The 19,098-nt window shown below is 37.5% G+C and overlaps 3 protein-coding genes across 3 annotated transcripts; 1 reads left to right on the top strand and 2 right to left on the bottom strand.

Annotated features, from left to right (window-relative positions):
- The first annotated feature begins 3,036 nt into the window (after nt 1-3,036).
- Nucleotides 3,037-4,108, top strand: LOC131791126 (uncharacterized). Its single transcript, XM_066159566.1, has 2 exons — nt 3,037-3,652; nt 3,861-4,108. Exons 1-2 carry the CDS (start codon nt 3,136-3,138, stop codon nt 4,106-4,108), a joined length of 765 nt encoding a protein of 254 aa, XP_066015663.1. The 5' UTR covers nt 3,037-3,135.
- A 1,412-nt stretch (nt 4,109-5,520) lies between these two features.
- Nucleotides 5,521-6,959, bottom strand: LOC136277099 (putative nuclease HARBI1). Its single transcript, XM_066158782.1, has one exon. The coding sequence runs from the start codon at nt 6,957-6,959 to the stop codon at nt 5,709-5,711; it is 1,251 nt and encodes a 416-aa protein (XP_066014879.1). The 3' UTR covers nt 5,521-5,708.
- Nucleotides 6,960-7,145: 186 nt separating this feature from the next.
- On the bottom strand, nt 7,146-14,627 carry LOC131798137 (melanocortin receptor 4-like). Its single transcript, XM_066159468.1, has 3 exons — nt 14,028-14,627; nt 13,709-13,933; nt 7,146-9,113 (listed from the first exon to the last, which is right to left on the bottom strand). Exons 1-3 carry the CDS (start codon nt 14,486-14,488, stop codon nt 8,291-8,293), a joined length of 1,509 nt encoding a protein of 502 aa, XP_066015565.1. The 5' UTR covers nt 14,489-14,627; the 3' UTR covers nt 7,146-8,290.
- Between the last annotated feature and the right edge of the window lie 4,471 nt (nt 14,628-19,098).

The raw sequence follows: 19,098 nt of genomic DNA, 5'->3' as shown, positions 1-19,098 counted from the left end.
CGGCAGCTAAGCGGCTCTATTTTCTCATCCAGCTTAAAAGAGCCCGCGTTTCTCAGAAAGATCTTTGTCTTTTCAACATCACGTGTGCGCTCCGTTATCGATTAGATCAGAAAAGGGCAATGCGAATCCTCTGCCCTGGCATGGAATATCAGCACGCGTTTGCGCTATCGAACCTACCGTCCGTAGCGGAGCATCGCAGAGATATTTGCAAGCGTACGCTTGAAAGTATTTTCAATGACAGCAGCCATAAACTCAGGAAATTACTACCGCCTCTACATGAGAGCAAGTAAAATATTAAGCACGCGCGATCCTTCGGCATACCGCGATGTAAAACAAACAGATTTAAGAATAGTTTTATTATGGCTTCACGTGCCCTGGTGAATAACGTTTAAATTATTAGACTTTTCACAATATGATTTCAACAAGATGTTTATAGCTTTTAAATGTTTTAGATATTACTATCATTAGCTCTTAGGTATTATTCAATTTGTAAGTTTGTACATTCAATTAGAATTTTAATGAAAATACGTAAATTAAGCTCTACGAGCTGCGATGTATTTCAATAAAGAATCTATCTATGTATCTAGTTATATACCGAAACGAGTACAATCCAAGGTAGTTTTGTTTCGCTTAGGATATTTGTGTTGATTTGATTTATCTGTATACACGCCCCTCGTGTTCGAGTTTAGAATATTTCGATCAGTGTGTATTGTATGGTAATGGCTTTTTTTTAATTTATTGTATTTCAGTTTTTATAAACTTTCAAGTTAAATAACTCAATTGAGATTCGATGGACGCTTGGAGGTCTCGTCAATATCAAAACATTTCTCCGATACGACGTTGTTGGATTCAATTAATTTCAGCGTCCGCCCCATTACAATAGGCGCAAAGCATAAAGCTACAAAAACCTTTTTAAATATATTGTTTGCTTTATAAAGCGTTAATTTGGGTAAGTTCATTTCTCTGTTGATTAGTTATCTGATTGCAAAACATCGTAGTAACAATTAAAGTTGTTATGTACAAAGTATCGCGATTCCTCTTTCGTGATAAAGTGGCTCCACTGCTCACTCGAAGAAAATGCCTGTAGCATTCACTCGAAGTCTGCATCACAGCTTTTATTGACAACTTATCGAGTGATAACGTTGCTTGTTCGAGACGTTCAGCTAGTAAAACGAAATGCTCAGTAAACGGCGCGATAGTCAGGGCGGAACGAAAAAAGAGTGAGGCTTGGGTCGAGTCGGGGAAGAATGGCATTCACCCGACCCGATCCGACCGAAACCTCCCCCGTTTTTCACTCCACCACTGCTATCGTGCCGTGTACAATTTCGCTACATTTTACTAAACGAATGACTGGAAAAGGCTTGTAATGACAAACAACAGCTAAATATGAGCTCTGCTTATAGTGATATGCTCAACAGCCTGCGACATTCTACATCATTTCATCAATTCTACTGAAAGATCAGTGTCAGCTTGGCTTGCCTGGCTGAGACCATGACTCAGCAAGACAAAGTAAAAAAAAGAGCATTTTAAAATTCCCTGGAGTATTTGAGAACATAAGTTCATGATATCTAAAAATTGCGGTCGGAAATCAGTCGATCGATGAAAAATTTTTGATCTTTTAAACGCAGCTGACCAAATTTATTTGACTCTCATTTTGTCTATGTGGTATACCTTTTCATATTATTAACTTATCAAAAATTTGCATACAACCTCTTATTTATTCCGTGATATTAGTAATTATAACGGTCCCGATGACGAAAGGGAAATAATAAAGGAAACCACATAAAAATATTAGAGCGTGCTAGTTTTTGAACCATGCAAACATCTATGACTTTCAAAATACCTATTTTTTTTCCCAGAATTTTAAGGACGTAAATCATTTTTCGACCATCATGAAATTCAAGCGCGGAAATGATCCTTGCTATGAATAGCTAGTCTACATTTTTAACAAAGAGCAGTAGTAGGTACTCGAGAGGGGGTGTTCGCAGCTTTTTTGCTCGATTGTCATTAGAATGAGAGGATGGTTTCTCGTAAGACCAGCTGTGTGCACATGGCCTGTAGTAAAGTCACGAAATCTTCTTGAATATTCGAAATTGATAATAAAAGTGTCTTTAAAATTATTTTCTCAAATAAATCTATGGATAACCTTCTACAATTTTGCACTCGATAGACAGTCTTAATTGATGCTGGTAACAGACTGAAAAAAGCCCGTTTTATCAACCATGTTAGAGTTTTTGAACTATTTCTTATCACAAGCTTCTTCTGTCATAATTTGCGAACTTGCTCTCCGACAAACGATTCCTCTCAAACGATAAATCTATCTGATAATCAACTTCTTCTCTAATCATTGACCTTATAATATTTTAACAGATGAAAACAAAGTCCACATCTTTATAAAGAAAATTAAAAATACATAGCCTGTTGCACCTGTTGCGTGAAATGAGTATCGGCAAAGACTCCGGTGTTCGTGAACCGCGGACATCCAATATGTGGCATAGATAGGCTTTATATTATATGGCGGTGTCACATATCTAATCGGTATAGCCTAAAATGTAACATAAACCAGCGACACCAGACGATATCGAGAAGGCAAAAGGCAACATCCCTTTGATGTTTCTACTCTTTTGTAGATTATCCATAGTAACAACGAGGAATATTTAGTCTAAACAGCACCCCCCAAGTCAAGATCATTCAAACCTTACTTTGTGAATAATAATTACAGAAAAACTTCATCAGTAGCGTCTGACTATGCAAAATTCACAAACTAGCTGTCTGGTGTGTTAGGGGCCGGGTTTTCTTGCAAATTTAAATTAGCAATAGGCGGCAAGGAAATTCACATTTGTGATATCTCACTACGGCAACAAAGGCAACCCTGCTTACTCAAATAAACTTTCACTGATAAGGTGGTTTACCGACTTTTGATATAATTCATGCAATCTTGGGACGCCGTGTATTATCTTATACCCCGTTCACACCAAAGCTTAAACATGTTTAAATCTTGTTTTACTAAACTGGTTTTATTAAACTACCTGTTCACACCGCGGGCGCGTGTAGCCAAACATGTTTAAAACCGTGTTTAATAAAACTACCTAAATGAGGTTGTTTAACTTTCGTGTTTAACTAAACACATTAAAGATGGCGGTTGCCAAAAAAACCCGCGGAAGGATTTGGGAAAACCAGGAAACGTTATTGTTACTACAGAAGTGGGGGGACGAAAATATACAAATGAAGTTAATATCTTGTACCAGAAAGAGGCCTATATGGCAAGAAATAAGTGATTTTATTCGAGCGGCAGGCTACGAAGACCGTGATGAAGATGCCTGCAAAACAAGAGTACACACATTAGTAAGTGCGTATCGCTCCTACAAAGACGAATGTGAGAAGACCGGAAACGGGACTCCAAAGAGGAAGCCGGCGTTTTTCGACGAAGTCGATGAATTTCTCTCAAAAAAACCATGTACCAAACCGAAGGTTGTGGTAAATTCTTCAAAAATTATCATTGAGGCGGACAACGAAGAAGAAGACAATGAAAAAATTAAGAACGATGAACCAAACGAAGAGTTGCCTTCCTTCAGCGGCGGCACCAGCGTCGGCAGCAACAACAAAACAGCCGGCAAATTTCCTCAACCGAACAAGGGTGAATGTTTGACAGGTGAGCTTTGAAAACTTTCGCTGATTGGAGGGTCAGACAATAGGCCAAGAAAATGTTTCAATATCGGCGCCTACGTTGTCTGTAATCTCTAACAAAATTTCTTGATAATTTTACTTCCAAGATGAGTGGAGTTGAACAAAAATATTGAGATAAGTATTGGCTCAAACTTTAACTTCTGCCTTTAAAGATTTCTTGTATTCCTTCACAGAAAGAACAACAGATGCTGGCAAGCCATTTTTCAAACCCGCTACGAAGAAGCGGAAGGTGTCAACGACGGATGCCTTAACACAAATTGACAAGGCGTTGGAGGCATTTGTTTCCTATCAACAAGCTGCTGATAGGAGTTTTCTTGCCGCAGAGGAGGCTCGTGAAAGACGAGAAGAAGAAAGGGAGGAGAGAAGAAGGAAGGAAGACCAGGAGTTTCTGCTGAAATTGGCGCAGGTACTTCGAAAATAAAAAGAACGTGTCTTCAACAATTTAATTTGCGATCGTACCTGCGACAGTTTCAGTTGGTTTAGTTTTCGGCTCTATTTATGTTGTAAGTTGAACGATGTTTCACGAAATCTAATGGCCGATTCCCAGTCGTTGGAGAAGGTGCAAGAAAAAGAAGAAAACTATATTGAACTTAACGCTTAGATCATTGATGTTGACATGCTCTGGTTAACTTTTCTTTACTTGAACTAATTGTCTTCTATAGTTGTCTTCAATTGAATATGCTTTTTTTTTTCTTTGAGAAAATAAAAATCGTTTTTTTCCTTTAAGTGTTATTTTTAATTTTCCGGCAGAGCCAGTTGTTCAGAGGCCAATTAACACTAACCCAGGGTTAAATTTTGATTCAGCTTCTTTATTTCTTTATTCAGGAGTCTTTTTTGGGACAATTTTCCCTATTCCTTTTAGACCATCTAATCATCAAATTGTAGACAAAAAAAAAAGAAAATGGATTTCTTTTTAAACTTTCATATTTGAAATCAAATTTCACACTAACCCTGGGTTAAGTTAAGCCACCTTTGAACGACCTGGCCCAGAGTATTTAAAAAATGCTCCGGAAAATTAATGAAATAAATGAATATTTTTGTGCACAGTGGTTAGGATCTTTTGGAAAAATTGATTTAATATTTGAAATAAAGTTTTGATCCACCTTTAAAATGATGAAATTTGTTTCTGAGGTTCCATCAGTTGTTCAGAGAGAGAGGGTCAAATGAATGATGTCTTTTAAGTCTCCTTGATAAATTTACAACAGAGAGCTCTGCGTGTTTGTTTGCTTAATTATTCTTTCTTGTAAGGGACTAACCAAAATATTTTGTTGTATAATTACACAGTCACTTGCAATGGAACAAGAGCAAAAAGTTAGTGAATTAAATTAGTTTTGCTGACATTAATGCCAGCTGAGGCCATGTCACTGAGTGAGTAGATCTCCTTGCTATTCGAACTGAACACTTTGATCGAAAAGCTGAGATTGTCCCCCTCCTTCTTTATGCCTACATCTAATACTCAGAGAGGAAGATGCAAGTCTTGCACTCAAATTAGTATTTTATGTGAACATGTAGTATGCATGGCTAAATTAGCATATGTCACACCATGGGTTTCAAACTACTCCCTAATTTTTTAGCATAATTTCAGTGCTAATATGTTTATTTCAGATGTGAAATGGCAAACTTGCAATGACTGCATCTTTAATTGTTCTGAGATGGTGTCCAGGTTTTGAAATGTTCAAAAAAATGTGGGGGTTTCCAAGAACACCACAGACAATCAAAGTTTGTCATCAGTAATTTTAATTTACACAATTGACAATTTACTTTTCAAATCTCATTTATACAACTGTAATTACAAATGGAACACTGTTTGACCCTCTTAGAGGAGTGTCCTTCAAAAGATCTTGACTCTTCCATTATTTATGAAACTATTTGCACTGTATACAATAAACCTTAAAGGGAGAAAGTATTCATATAAACGACTTTTTTGAGCTAGAGGTGCAAACTCTTTGATGGATTATTTGCCTGTGAGAGATGCTTATGTTGAACACTCATGTTCAAGTGATGCATGTGACAATGAATATTTATATTAAGAATCTTTTAATTGCATCTCTTATTGCAACAGCATTTGTGTTCTGCCTTTGGTTTGGATCACCTGGACAAACTCCAGCATGAATGTGAATATCATTGAGCCATTGGTCATCAAAAGACTCGTTTCGCATCTCACAATAATTATGTAAAACACAACACGCTGCGATGACATTGCAGGCATTTTCAACTTTTAAGTCCAGTCTCTTCCCAATGCTTCTGAACCTTCCCTTCAATCGACCAAAGGCATTTTCAACAACTACTCTAGTCGTGCTGTGTTTTATGTTGAAACTGCGTTCCTCCGGGGTCAGATTTCCACGATCAATATATGGTTTCATCAGCCAATTGCTGAGAGCATAAGCTGAGTCACCTAATATCAGGGGAGCAACTTGTACACCAGATATCATCACCGACATATCGAGCGGAAGAAAAGCTCTGGCACAACACAAGGCAAACAATGGAGAGTTCTTGAAGACACGTGCGTCGTGTACTTTACCCGGCCATCCAACACATATATCAAGAAATAGATAATTACAATCTACTAGCCCCTGAAGGATTAATGAGTGGAATCCCTTCCTGTTAACATAATCATCTGGACTTTGCCGAGGTCCAATGACTGGGACATGGCAACCATCGACTGCTGCAACCACCTGGGGAAAGCCCGCGCGACTTTTAAAACCTTCAATTTTTTCTTGGACTTCATGTTGATTTTGGGGAACGTTTATATAATTGGGAAGAAGAACGTTCACTATCACCTCGCATACCTGTCGCACAATACCACAAACAGTGGATTTTCCGACACCAAATAGATTTCCGATCGTTCGAAAATGAGCCGTGTCCGCGAGCCAATATAATGTTATGGCAACTCGATGGCGCACTGTAATGGCTTTCCTGTAATTGGTGTCCCTTTTAGAGATATGTGGCGAAAGTTCTCGGCAAAGGCGATTAAATGCTTCTTTAGACATGCGGAAATTCTCATTCCAGTCCTTTTCTTCCCAATCTTGGCAAGTCTCTTCCCAAAATATCTGCGACCGGGGTTTTAGCCAAATACGGCGAACAGGAAGATGTCGGAGAAGCAATCGAAGCAAAAAACGGAAAAACAATGATGAAACGAGACGTCTCCGACGGACATTACGATTAAACCGTCTCTCTGCGTTTCTCTGTCGGTTTTGTGTAATTCTGAGGTTTTCCCTCAGCCGTGACTGCGCCAACAACAGCAGGATATTGTGATTTAAACTGAGCGCCATTTTGATTGCGTCTTTAATTTTGTTGGCAACAATTAATATCAAAACGAGGCTGCGCATTACCTAACCCAGTCTGCAGTGTGAACGGTTCTTGAGCAACACATGTTTTATAAAACCATGTTTAAAAAAACTTCGTTTAATGAAACTTGTTTAAATTGGTGTGAACAGGGCATTAGTTAAAGGTAAAAAGCCCTTTTTAAAAACGCTAATCGCTATTGGGAAAAAAAAGAAAACTGGATTACATAAAACTATTCAAAATTAATATATGTTTGGATTTGCATAGTTACCCCTAAAAATATTTGAATTTTTTTCTTTGTTCTATACGTGTCGCACCTGACCTGAACTTTGAGATAATGACAAGCTCCCTACCGATCAAACTAAATTGAACTCTGCCTTGTGCCCTAACAAGTCTGAAGATAGATCTAGCGGTGAACAGTTTACTTCAAACACCATTAACAATAAAAATTCTCCTTCTCTTGGGACAATTTTTTCTACAGATCATCTTCGGCTATTTACAATATAAGTTAGGTTTTTATAGTGAACAGTGCTGTGTGCGAAAAATCTCCATTTAACAAATCGACCGTGGCCACGGTTTGTTGTGATCTGTGCTTTTATCGACAACGATATTCGTCATCACAGTGGTCAAAATGTTGTGGGCTTATGATGACACTCGCTAAAAAGCCTTCGTTAATGTTAGTAGCATACTGAAAAACAAATAGTCTTATTAACCATGTTGGAGTTTTTTTAATCATTTCTTAACCCTAACCCTAACCCTAAGAAAATTTTTTCTGTTAAAATTTGCGAGCTAAATGTTAGGCAAACGACTGGTCTCAAATGATAACTCTATATGAAATAGAGATTATCAATTTCTTTTCTAAACGTTTCCTTCTGTATATTTGAACAGATGTTACCAAAGCCGCATCTTTATTTCACAAAGTTTCGTTATAAACACTGTGGCTAATTCCCAATCATGACAAAATCGAGCGGCTGGCTCCGTTAACAGCACGTTATCACTAAATCTTACTTCTGAGGTAAGGCGACATATCTCATCCAGTTTTGATCGCAAAGAAAAATCCTGAGCGCGTTCTGATTCCGCTTCACCACTTCATTAGAAATGCGCAAATTGGCGACATGTTATTGTTTTGTTATGGCTACTACACTAAATTTTTTTCACCTGTAAGTTGTTTGTTAGATAATTCAAATACATTTTAATATTTAGAAGTAGCTCTCCTCATCATGAAATAACATATCTTCCCCTCTCTCCAAACAACTATATTTTTTTCAAATTAGCTATAGAAGAAACAGTACATGCCAAAGTTAAAACAGGTCTAGCCCTACGCATAGCAGAATGCTTGTCTGATTGTCTGCTTTACTGCTCGTCTCACTCCACTCATCTTCCAGCAGTAAAGTAACGGGTTTAAAGTAGAGTTAAAGTACGTTAAGATATTTGCGATTCTCAGGAATATTAATAAATTCGAAGATTGCTTTGTACTAGATATCACAATTTGCAGTGTAAATTTTGGTATATAACAAACAACTAAAGCCAACTGCACCCACAGTGCACTGTACACTGCCTTTCTGTATCGTGCCATGTTCATTGCATTTGGATGGCTCGGCTGTTGTTGAGCATGATCTTGTATTTGAGCCTGATGATGCCTGAGAGCGCGGAAAATCTTTGTGTAGGAGGCGATTGAGATTAACAGGCAAAATGGTATACCTATAAGGCTGCACCAAAAGGTTATACTGTAATTGAGCAAAAAAAATAAACCAGTGACTAGGCATGTAACCCAAACGATAGCTAAAATGATATACGTGCGCCTCAAAGTTACAATCTCTTTGTATCTCAGTCCCAACAACATGGCGAGAAGTCGGTCCACACTTATGGCGGCCGTTGTAACCAGAGAAACTCCACACAATGTATAGCTTGTTATGTTAACTGCGTAGGTTGTGTAGCGACAAAGACTCCAGTTTTCGTGAACCAAGGAAATCTGATAAAGAGCATAGTGAGGCTGGGAAACAAGACCAACCAACAAACAGTTGTTGCTAGACAACGATACAAGAGTTTGGATGGCGGATGGAGGCAAGATTCCTTGTGAAGGGCAATGAGGATAAGAGAATTCCCAAGAGTTGCTGTGATGGAAAGGAGAATGCTGACTGCTGAGAATGAAATGGACTGTAGTTTAAAATCACCTACCCAACCCAGAGAGCATACCAATATCTCAAATGTTTTCGTCTGTGTTGCATTTCCCGTTATATTTATTGTCGCCATCATCCTGCTGTCGTTTCCACTCTCTTGCAGGCTATCCTTATTTACAACGAGGAATATCTCGTCTTAACAGCACCCTCCAAGTCATGATCAGTTAAACCTTAGTTTTTGAATAGCATTTACAGAGAGTAAAAATTCATCACAAGTGTCTGACTATGTAAAATGCCCGACAGCTGTGAGGTTTATTACACAAAAGAGAAAAAAAAACCGTTTTCTCCGCGCAAATTTGAATTAGTAATAAGGGGAAAGTAAAACTCCATTTTTGATAGGTCAATTCCCCAACAAAACAGAAAAAAAAAGAAAAACTTCCTCACTCTAATAAACCTTCTGTGATAGGACATCGAAAGTCAACCGACAGTCGGTCGGCAGTCGACCAATTGTCGGCCGACGCTTTGACCAACGCATCAGCCGACGTGTTGTTTTGAATCGGGTTCGTTTTTTTACCCGGATAATAGCGTGAATTATCAATTCACGTGATCTTGGGACGCCAGGAATTGTTTTCAGCTAAGGAAAACTAAGAGAAAAATGTTAATATCAAAATTAATTTAGGTTACAGATACAAAGTTATTTTAAAAATATTTGAATTTTGTTCTCTACGTGTCGCACCTATCTGGACTTAGGAACGAAACGGCGACAGGTGTAAGATGTTACGTCGTTAGCCCATCTCTATCTTACATTTTTCATTTACTATTTACCCACTTCATTTATAACCGAAAATTTAGCCGAGTTATTTATTGTGGTCAGGAGGAAATTAAGGTCAAGAAGCTTGAGGTTCCATTTTTCAAATATCTAATTTATAGTGAGACTAACTTCTTTATTTTTTATAAGAATTATAATTATTAATATTATTTTATAAGAATTATTTCTCACTACGGCAACAAACGTAACCCTGCTTACTCAAATAAACTTTCACTGATAAGGTGGTTTATCGACTTTTGATATAATTCATGCAACCTTGGGACGCCATGTATTATCTTGGTTAAAGGTAAAAAGCCCTTTTTGAAAACGCTAATCGCTATTGGTAAAAAAAAGAAAACTGGATTACATAAAACTATTCTAAATTAATGTATGTTTGGATTTGCATAGTTACCCCTAAAAATATTTGAATTTTTTTCTTTGTTCTCTACGTGTCGCACCTGACATGAACTTTGAGATAATGACAAGCTGTCTACCAATCAAACTAAATTGAACTCTGCCTTGTCCCCTAACAAGTCTGAAAATAGATCTAGTGGTGAACAGTTTACCTCAAACACCATTAACAATAAAAATTCTCCTTCTCTTGGAACAATTTTTTCTACAGATCATCTTCGGCTATTTACAATATCAGTTAGGTTTTTGTAGTGAACAGTGCTGTGTTCGAAAAATCTCCATTTAACAAATCGACCGTGGCCATGGTTTGTTGTGATCTGTGCTTTTATCGACAACGATATGCGTCATCACAGTGGTCAAAATGTTGTCCTCTTATGATGACACTCGCTAAAAAGCCTTCGTTAATGTTAGTAGCATACTGAAAAACAAATAGTCTTATTAACCATGTTGGAGTTTTTTTAATCATTTCTTAACCCTAACCCTAACCCTAAGAAATTTTTTTCTGTTAAAATTTGCGAGCTAAATGTTAGGCAAACGACTGGTCTCAAATGATAACTCTATATGAAATAGAGATTATCAATTTCTTTTCTAAACGTTTCGTTCTGTATATTTGAATAGATGTTACCAAAGCCGCATCTTTATTTCACAAAGTTTCGTTATAAACACCGTGGCTAATTCCCAATCATGACAAAATCGAGCGGCTGGCTCCATTAACAGCACGTTATCACTAAATCTTACTTCTGAGGTAAGGCGACATATCTCATCCAGTTTTGATCGCAAAGAAAAATCCTGAGCGCGTTCTGATTCCGCTTCACTACTTCATTAGAAATTTGCAAATTGGCGACATGTTATTGTTTTGTTATGGCTACTACACTAAATTTTTTCACCTGTTAGTTGTTTGTTAGATAATTCAAATAGATTTTAATATTTAGAAGTAGCTCTTCTCATCATGAAATGACATATCTTTCCCTCTCTCCAAACAACTATATTTTTTCAAATTAGCTAAAGAAGAAACAGTACATGCCAAAGTTAAAACAGGAGAGCATACCAATATCTCAAATGTTTTCGTCTGTGTTGCATTTCCCGTTATATTTATTGTCGCTATCATCCTGCTGTCGTTTCCACTCTCTTGCAGGCTATCCTTATTTACAACGAGGAATATCTCGTCTTAACAGCACCCTCCAAGTCAAGATCAGTTAAACCTTAGTTTTTGAATAGCATTTACAGAGAGTAAAAATTCATCACAAGTGTCTCACTATGTAAACTACCCGACAGCTGTGAGGTCTATTACACAAAAGAGAAAAAGAAGCCGTTTTCTCCGCGCGAATTTGAATTAGTAATAAGGGGAAAGTAAAACTCCATTTTTTATAGGTCAATTCCCCAACAAAACAGAAAAAAAAAAGAAAAACTTCTTCACTCTAATAAACCTTCAGTGATAGGACATCGAAAGTCAACCGACAGTCGGTTGGCAGTCGACCAATTGCCGGCCGACGCTTTGACCAACGCATCAGCCGACGTGTTGTTTGAATCGGGTTCGTTTTTTTACCCGGATAATAGCATGAATTATTAATTCACGTGATCTTGGGACGCCAGGAATTGTTTTCAGCTAAGGAAAACTAAGAGAAAAATGTTAATATCAAAATTCATGTAGGTTACAGATACAAAGTTATTTTAAAAATATTTGAATTTTGTTCTCTACGTGTCGCACCTATCTGGACTTAGGAACGAAACGGCGACAGGTGTAAGATGTTACGTCGTTAGCCCATCTCTATCTTACATTTTTCATTTACTACTTACCCACTTCATTTATAACCGAAAATTTAGCCGAGTTATTTATTGTGGTCAGGAGGAAATTAAGGTCAAGAAGCTTGAGGTTCCATTTTTCAAATATCTAATTTATAGTGAGACTAGCTTCTTTATTTTTTATAAGAATTATAATTATTAATATTATTTTATAAGAATTATTTCTCACTACGGCAACAAACGTAACCCTGCTTACTCAAATAAACTTTCACTGATAAGGTGGTTTATCGACTTTTGATATAATTCATGCAACCTTGGGACGCCGTGTATTATCTTGGTTAAAGGTAAAAAGCCCTTTTTGAAAACGCTAATCGCTATTGGTAAAAAAAAGAAAACTAGATTACATAAAACTATTCTAAATTAATGTATGTTTGGATTTGCATAGTTACCCCTAAAAATATTTGAATTTTTTTCTTTGTTCTCTAAGCGTCGCACCTGACCTGAACTTTGAGATAATGACAAGCTGTCTACCAATCAAACTAAATTGAACTCTGCCTTGTCCCCTAACAAGTCTGAAAATAGATCTAGTGGTGAACAGTTTACCTCAAACACCATTAACAATAAAAATTCGCCTTCTCTTGGGACAATTTTTTCTACAGATCATCTTCGGCTATTTACAATATCAGTTAGGTTTTTGTAGTGAACAGTGCTGTGTTCGAAAAATCTCCATTTAACAAATCGACCGTGGCCATGGTTTGTTGTGATCTGTGCTTTTATCGACAACGATATGCGTCATCACAGTGGTCAAAATGTTGTCCTCTTATGATGACACTCGCTAAAAAGTCTTCGTTAATGTTAGTAGCATACTGAAAATCAAATAGTCTTATTAACCATGTTGGAGTTTTTTTTAAACATTTCTTAACCCTAACCCTAACCCTAAGAAATTTTTTTCTGTTAAAATTTTCGAGCTAAATGTTAGGCAAACGACTGGTCTCAAATGATAACTCTATATGAAATAGAGATTATCAATTTCTTTTCTAAACGTTTCGTTCTGTATATTTGAATAGATGTTACCAAAGCCGCATCTTTATTTCACAAAGTTTCGTTATAAACACCGTGGCTAATTCCCAATCATGACAAAATCGAGCGGCTGGCTCCGTTAACAGCACGTTATCACTCAATCTTACTTCTGAGGTAAGGCGACATATCTCATCAAGTTTTGATCGCAAAGAAAAATCCTGAGCGCGTTCTGATTCCGCTTCACTACTTCATTAGAAATTTGCAAATTGGCGACATGTTATTGTTCTGTTATGGCTACTACACTAAATTTTTTCACCTGTTAGTTGTTTGTTAGATAATTCAAATAGATTTTAATATTTAGAAGTAGCTCTTCTCATCATGAAATGACATATCTTCCCCTCTCTCCAAACAACTATATTTTTTTCAAATTAGCTATAGAAGAAACAGTACATGCCAAAGTTAAAACAGGTCTAGCCCTACGCATAGCAGAATGCTTGTCTGATTGTCTGCTTTACTGCTCCTCTCACTCCACTCATCTTCCAGCAGTAAAGTAACGGGTTTAAAGTAGAGTTAAAGTACGCTAAGATATTTGCTATTCCCAGGAATATTAATAAATTCGAAGATTGCTTTGTACTAGATATCACAATTTGCAGTGTAAATTGTGGTATATAACAGACAACTAAAGCCAACTGCACCCACAATGCACTGTACACTGCCTTTCTGTATCGTGCCATGTTCATTGCATTTGGATGGCTCGGCTGTTGTTGAGCATGATCTTGTATTTGAGCCTGATGATGCCTGAGAGCGCGGAAAATCTTTGTGTAAGAGGCGATTGAGATTAACAGGCAAAATGGTATACCTATAAGGCAACACCAAAAGGTTATACTGTAATTGAGCAAAAAAATAAACCAGTGACTAGGCATGTAACCCAAACGATAGCTAAAATGATATACGTGCGCCTCAAAGTTACAATCTCTTTGTATCTCAGTCCCAACAACATGGCGAGAAGTCGGTCCACACTTATGGCGGCCGTTGTAACCAGAGAAACTCCACACAATGTATAGCCTGTTATGTTAACTGCGTAGGTTGTGTAGCGACAAAGACTCCAGTTTTCGTGAACCAAGGAAATCTGATAAAGAGCATAGTGAGGCTGGGAAACAAGACCAACCAACAGATCAGTTGTTGCTAGACAACGATACAAGAGTTTGGATGGCGGATGGAGGCAAGATTCCTTGTGAAGGGCAATGAGGATAAGAGAATTCCCAAGAGTTGCTGTGATGGAAAGGAGAATGCTGACTGCTGAGAATGAAATGGACTGTAGTTTAAAATCACCTACCCAATCCGGAGAGCATACCAATATCTCAAATGTTTTCGTCTGTGTTGCATTTCCCGTTATATTTATTGTCGCCATCATCCTGCTGTCGTTTCCACTCTCTTGCAGGCTATCCTTATTTACAACGAGGAATATCTCGTCTTAACAGCACCCTCCAAGTCTTGATCAGTTAAATCTTAGTTTTTGAATAGCATTTACAGAGAGTAAAAATTCATCACAAGTGTCTGACTATGTAAAATGCCCGACAGCTGTGAGGTTTATTACACAAAAGAGAAAAAAAAACCGTTTTCTCCGCGCAAATTTGAATTAGTAATAAGGGGAAAGTAAAACTCCATTTTTGATAGGTCAATTCCCCAACAAAACAGAAAAAAAAAAGAAAAACTTCCTCACTCTAATAAACCTTCTGTGATAGGACATCGAAAGTCAACCGACAGTCGGTCGGCAGTCGACCAATTGTCGGCCGACGCTTTGACCAACGCATCAGCCGACGTGTTGTTTTGAATCGGGTTCGTTTTTTTACCCGGATAATAGCGTGAATTATCAATTCACGTGATCTTGGGACGCCAGGAATTGTTTTCAGCTAAGGAAAACTAAGAGAAAAATGTTAATATCAAAATTCATGTAGGTTACAGATACAAAGTTATTCTAAAAATATTTGAATTTTGTTCTCTAATTTATAGTGAGATTAGCTTCTTTATTTTTTATTGGAAGGAAAACGACTAGGTGACCGATTCCGTGAACACCTTCGCGACGTAGAAAGAAATAACAAGGACGTATTCAAAGCAGCATTTGGAAATTTGCAGCCTTTCCCTATACCTAGGAAGTTCGGAAGGCAATAAAACTATAGAACAAAAATGTATCTTTCAAATCGGCACTCTTAATCTCCACGGTAACAAGGAGTGCTTTTCACCGAAATAATTCATTCTTGTTTTCTCCTCATCATATTTCCACCAATAGCGTAGCTCCACTTTCTGTATATAAACCCACACACAACCCACAATTCCTCCAATCGCTCTGGCGAAGGGCTACCGCTCGAAACGTCAGCTTTTAAACTCTTTACAGTGGCCAATTTTCGTTGTCAACTCAGTTGAAAATACTAAACTACCCTGAATTTCTTTCTACTATTTTATGTTTCAAACACGCTGTCATGCATAGGGCAACTGATTGGACTCATTTTGTTGCTGTTTTACTGTGCGATGAACGATTCACCTTTAGTAATCAAAATCTCATTCGAACACTAAAGAGAATAAAGTCGTCTGTTAATTACAGTTGAAAATAATAGACTGATTATTAACTGAATTCTTAGGGAAGTACAGAGTCTTGCGTAACACAAAAGTGGATATGATAAAGAAGAAGAGATGGAAACAAATGACACAACAAATACAGGACAACTAAGGGGGAGAAAAAGGGGTAACTAAGGGGATACAAGTGAACTTTTATCTCCCCATTTTCAACAATTTGATAAAGCGAGTTACCCATTTTTCATTTGCTCGGCTGTCTTAAAGAGGAGAATAATGGTTACGAAATGATTTGCCAAGTGCTTGCTGGTCCGTGTGGACAGTTGTGTTTCAAATTTCTGTACCAAATCGCCTGATTTCTCAAGCAGGAGTTTACAACGTGTAGGGGTCAAATGCGTAGTGAGTTACTTATGACAATTCCGACTCCGGTTCAAATTTCACATCTCAGCCGGGCAAGGTTCAAACTCCCCACCCCACGGGCACGGACGACGGTCCTATGCCCGTGGGTTGCCCGGGGGAGTGGGAGAGGGAGGAGAGGAAACGTTGAGATTCGAATTAATCGGTACATTACGGAGTAATTATTACTCACAAAGAAGGGGATTAGCTATCAACTAATACGCCCTGCAAAATGTGACATCCATTCTTTAACATCATTAGATTACATAACTTTATGTTATTAGGTATTTTAGAGACAACCAGCGGAGGGAGTCGCCTTCAGATATTTTCAGCAGTAATCTAAGGCTGGAAATGCTGTAAGTGTAACATCTTTTATCACAGCACACATTTCTTATTTGCAAGTCGCTCCACTTTCTAGTTGTAGTATCTTTAAACACCTGAATTCAAGTATTCTAGACAGGTCGGTATTTGTAACGGTGGGAGGGAGGGGGAGGGGGGATGTATGGGAGGATTTTGGTTGTGTCACGACGAATATTCCCTGATCCTCCATAAGGCTTCATAGTATTCTAAAGATCCTTTCTCATTTGCTGTCAATTCTCTGTAATTCCCCTTTTATACTCAGTTGGTAACGACTTATGCTCCCTCCGTTTCCCTGAGAAGCATGCTCTCCTCCCCTCAAACAAAAAACAAACAAACAAACAAAACAAAACAAAACATAAAGAAAAAAATCAGGTTCTTTAACATTATGACCACCTCTTTTTTTAAACACCCTTTAGGTCTGACATTTCTATACAATAATTAGACTGATCTTGAATTATCACACGGTACCTGACGTGAACGATTGTAACAATTACCAACATGCGAGGCATGTAACTTGACTAGAGTCTTAGTTCAACAAATAGGGGCCCAGCTCTCCTTTCTACCACTTTCCTCGAGCAGTCTTCAAATATGCAAATCCACATAGATTTAGCACTCGAAGGACTATGACAATAAACGATTTATTGCATTAAACACATCAATAATTTTTGTATTGCATTGTTATGTAAGTAAAATGCTCACTGCAACTACACTTTTAAGAGATTTTTGTGTCAAAAATTGAGTCTCACTTTCAATCTTTAAATGCAGAAAAATAATCATGGTATATTTACTTTGTTCAAGTCTTGCATTAAAAAACAAACAAACAAACAAACAAACAAAGAAACCTGTATACTCATTCAACATAAAGATAGAATTACTGTTTATCTAACACTATAAACGGCCAAGTTGTTAAGTTTTTGGTGAGCTGCTCTACAGAGGATGAAACAAGCTTCTTGACTGATATTTCTCCACTGAAAATCTTCCCTCGGATGGAATTCCTGTGTTTCAGAATGAAAAACTCTTGTAGGTGTGATTTAGGAGTCTACCAAATGCATGGAACACAATTTTCACCATAAGCTCGGGTAAATTTTCTGATGGCTGAAAAAACCCTGTGCGATTATTCAAGATCAGTCTATTTATTGCATGGAAATGTCAGAGCTAGAGGGTATTGAAAGGAAGAGGTGGTCATAAACGACATTTTGGATATGGCATCGTATAACGGACAAAATTATACTCCCTGTGACCATTGCTTCAAAATAAATGGTGAAGAAATCAGTATTTGATTAAAGAAAACCTTTACTGAAAGCTATTGACTGATGACAAAGTGCTGATGCCAATGCTGTGATCTCGGAACTTGTCAGAATTATGATCACATACGTATGGCAGACTGAAAAACAAAAGATCGCAGCGCAGATGTTAGTCTTTAAAGTCTTTAATTAACCATAAGGTAAAAGATAGATATCCTATATTACATAAACGAGAACTTAACTGTGTAATGATAATTACAATAATATGCTATGGCCAAAAATTAAATTGTGTAATTATAACAGGTTGTGCTCAAAAATTAGTCTGTTCACAAACGTGTTCATGAAATGTTCTGTGTTATTCTTTGGGCGGAGGCAAACCTTGCGACGTAAATTATATTGCTGGAGTTTAGGCTTCGGCAGAATTTCATTTAACGGGTGATGGCTTAGGGTCCTAGCTCCACTAAATAATTTGTCATCCTGCACATGCATGATATCCTTTACATTCAATGGAATCGAAATACAACGCCACTTGTAACATCTGTTTAAAAAGTTCTGTAATGTGTTTAAATCGCGTTCATACGCACTAGACACTGAAAGGCCATAAGTTAAATTAGGTAATACAATTGTCCTAAAAAGGAGATCTATTTCAGTCTGGTCATATTGTTCCTTTCTCAAAGTTCTTAGTATATGGAAGCACTTGTCAGCCTTAACTAGTTTGGCTTTAACATGAGAAGTAAACTTGCAAACACTCTCAAGTGTGACTCCGAGTAAGCACAATTCATTATGTTGTGGAATGCAATTGACTGGATTATAGGTGCCCTTGTTCGATTTCTTTCTAACTACAGGTTCTTTGCATTTACAAGGATTACATGACATACAATTCTCTCGCGACCAATTTAAAAACTCATTCACTAAGGTTACAAAGGTATCAGGATTGCCTAGTACCGGTGCAACAATTTTCGAATCATCAGCATATTTGAATAACGCAGGGAAGCCATCATATGTAATTTAAAGATCGTTAAGAAAAATATTAAAGAGATGGGGGCCACTAACATTACCTTGTGTAGTACCCTTATTGACAGCTCTCCACTTACAGTGATGGCTATCAGACAATATGCGTTGCTGCCTACCGGATAAAAAACCGTGATACCAATTAACAAGATATGGAGATATATGTAATTGTTTAAGCTTGGTAGACAAGAGATTATGGTTCACCGAGTCAAATGCCTTGGAAAAATCCATGGTAAAAAGTCGTACAGCTTTACAATTATTATCATCTAGGTATTTGCAAAATCTGGTGCTGAATAGCTAAGTGCGCAGATGTGCAATTCCCACCCTCTCTGTACGCGAATTGGCTACTGCTCAGGTAATCCTTCATGACGCGCCCGACATGTTTGTTGTATACAGCCCTTTCAAGAGCTTTAGCAATCACCGGTGTAACACTGATTCCCCG

Source organism: Pocillopora verrucosa, chromosome 12, assembly GCF_036669915.1.
Source record: "Pocillopora verrucosa isolate sample1 chromosome 12, ASM3666991v2, whole genome shotgun sequence".
Lineage (NCBI taxonomy): Eukaryota > Metazoa > Cnidaria > Anthozoa > Scleractinia > Pocilloporidae > Pocillopora > Pocillopora verrucosa.
The sequence above is the reverse complement of the archived record's forward strand: the minus strand, read 5'-3'. Positions and strand labels throughout refer to the sequence as shown.

Bases quoted from the DNA above. Each gene is read 5' to 3' on its own strand.
- LOC131798137 (XM_066159468.1), bottom strand. From the start codon at position 14,488: ATGATGGCGACAATAAATATAACGGGAAATGCAACACAGACGAAAACA. The intron at 13,934-14,027 runs GTATATCATTTT...GTTGCCTTATAG, and splicing joins ATTGTAACTTTGAGGCGCAC to GTATACCATTTTGCCTGTTA. The intron at 9,114-13,708 runs GTACAAAGCAAT...TTTCATTCTCAG, and splicing joins ACTGCAAATTGTGATATCTA to CAGTCAGCATTCTCCTTTCC.
- LOC136277099 (XM_066158782.1), bottom strand. From the start codon at position 6,959: ATGGCGCTCAGTTTAAATCACAATATCCTGCTGTTGTTGGCGCAGTCA.
- LOC131791126 (XM_066159566.1), top strand. From the start codon at position 3,136: ATGGCGGTTGCCAAAAAAACCCGCGGAAGGATTTGGGAAAACCAGGAA. The intron at 3,653-3,860 runs GTGAGCTTTGAA...ATTCCTTCACAG, and splicing joins CAAGGGTGAATGTTTGACAG to AAAGAACAACAGATGCTGGC.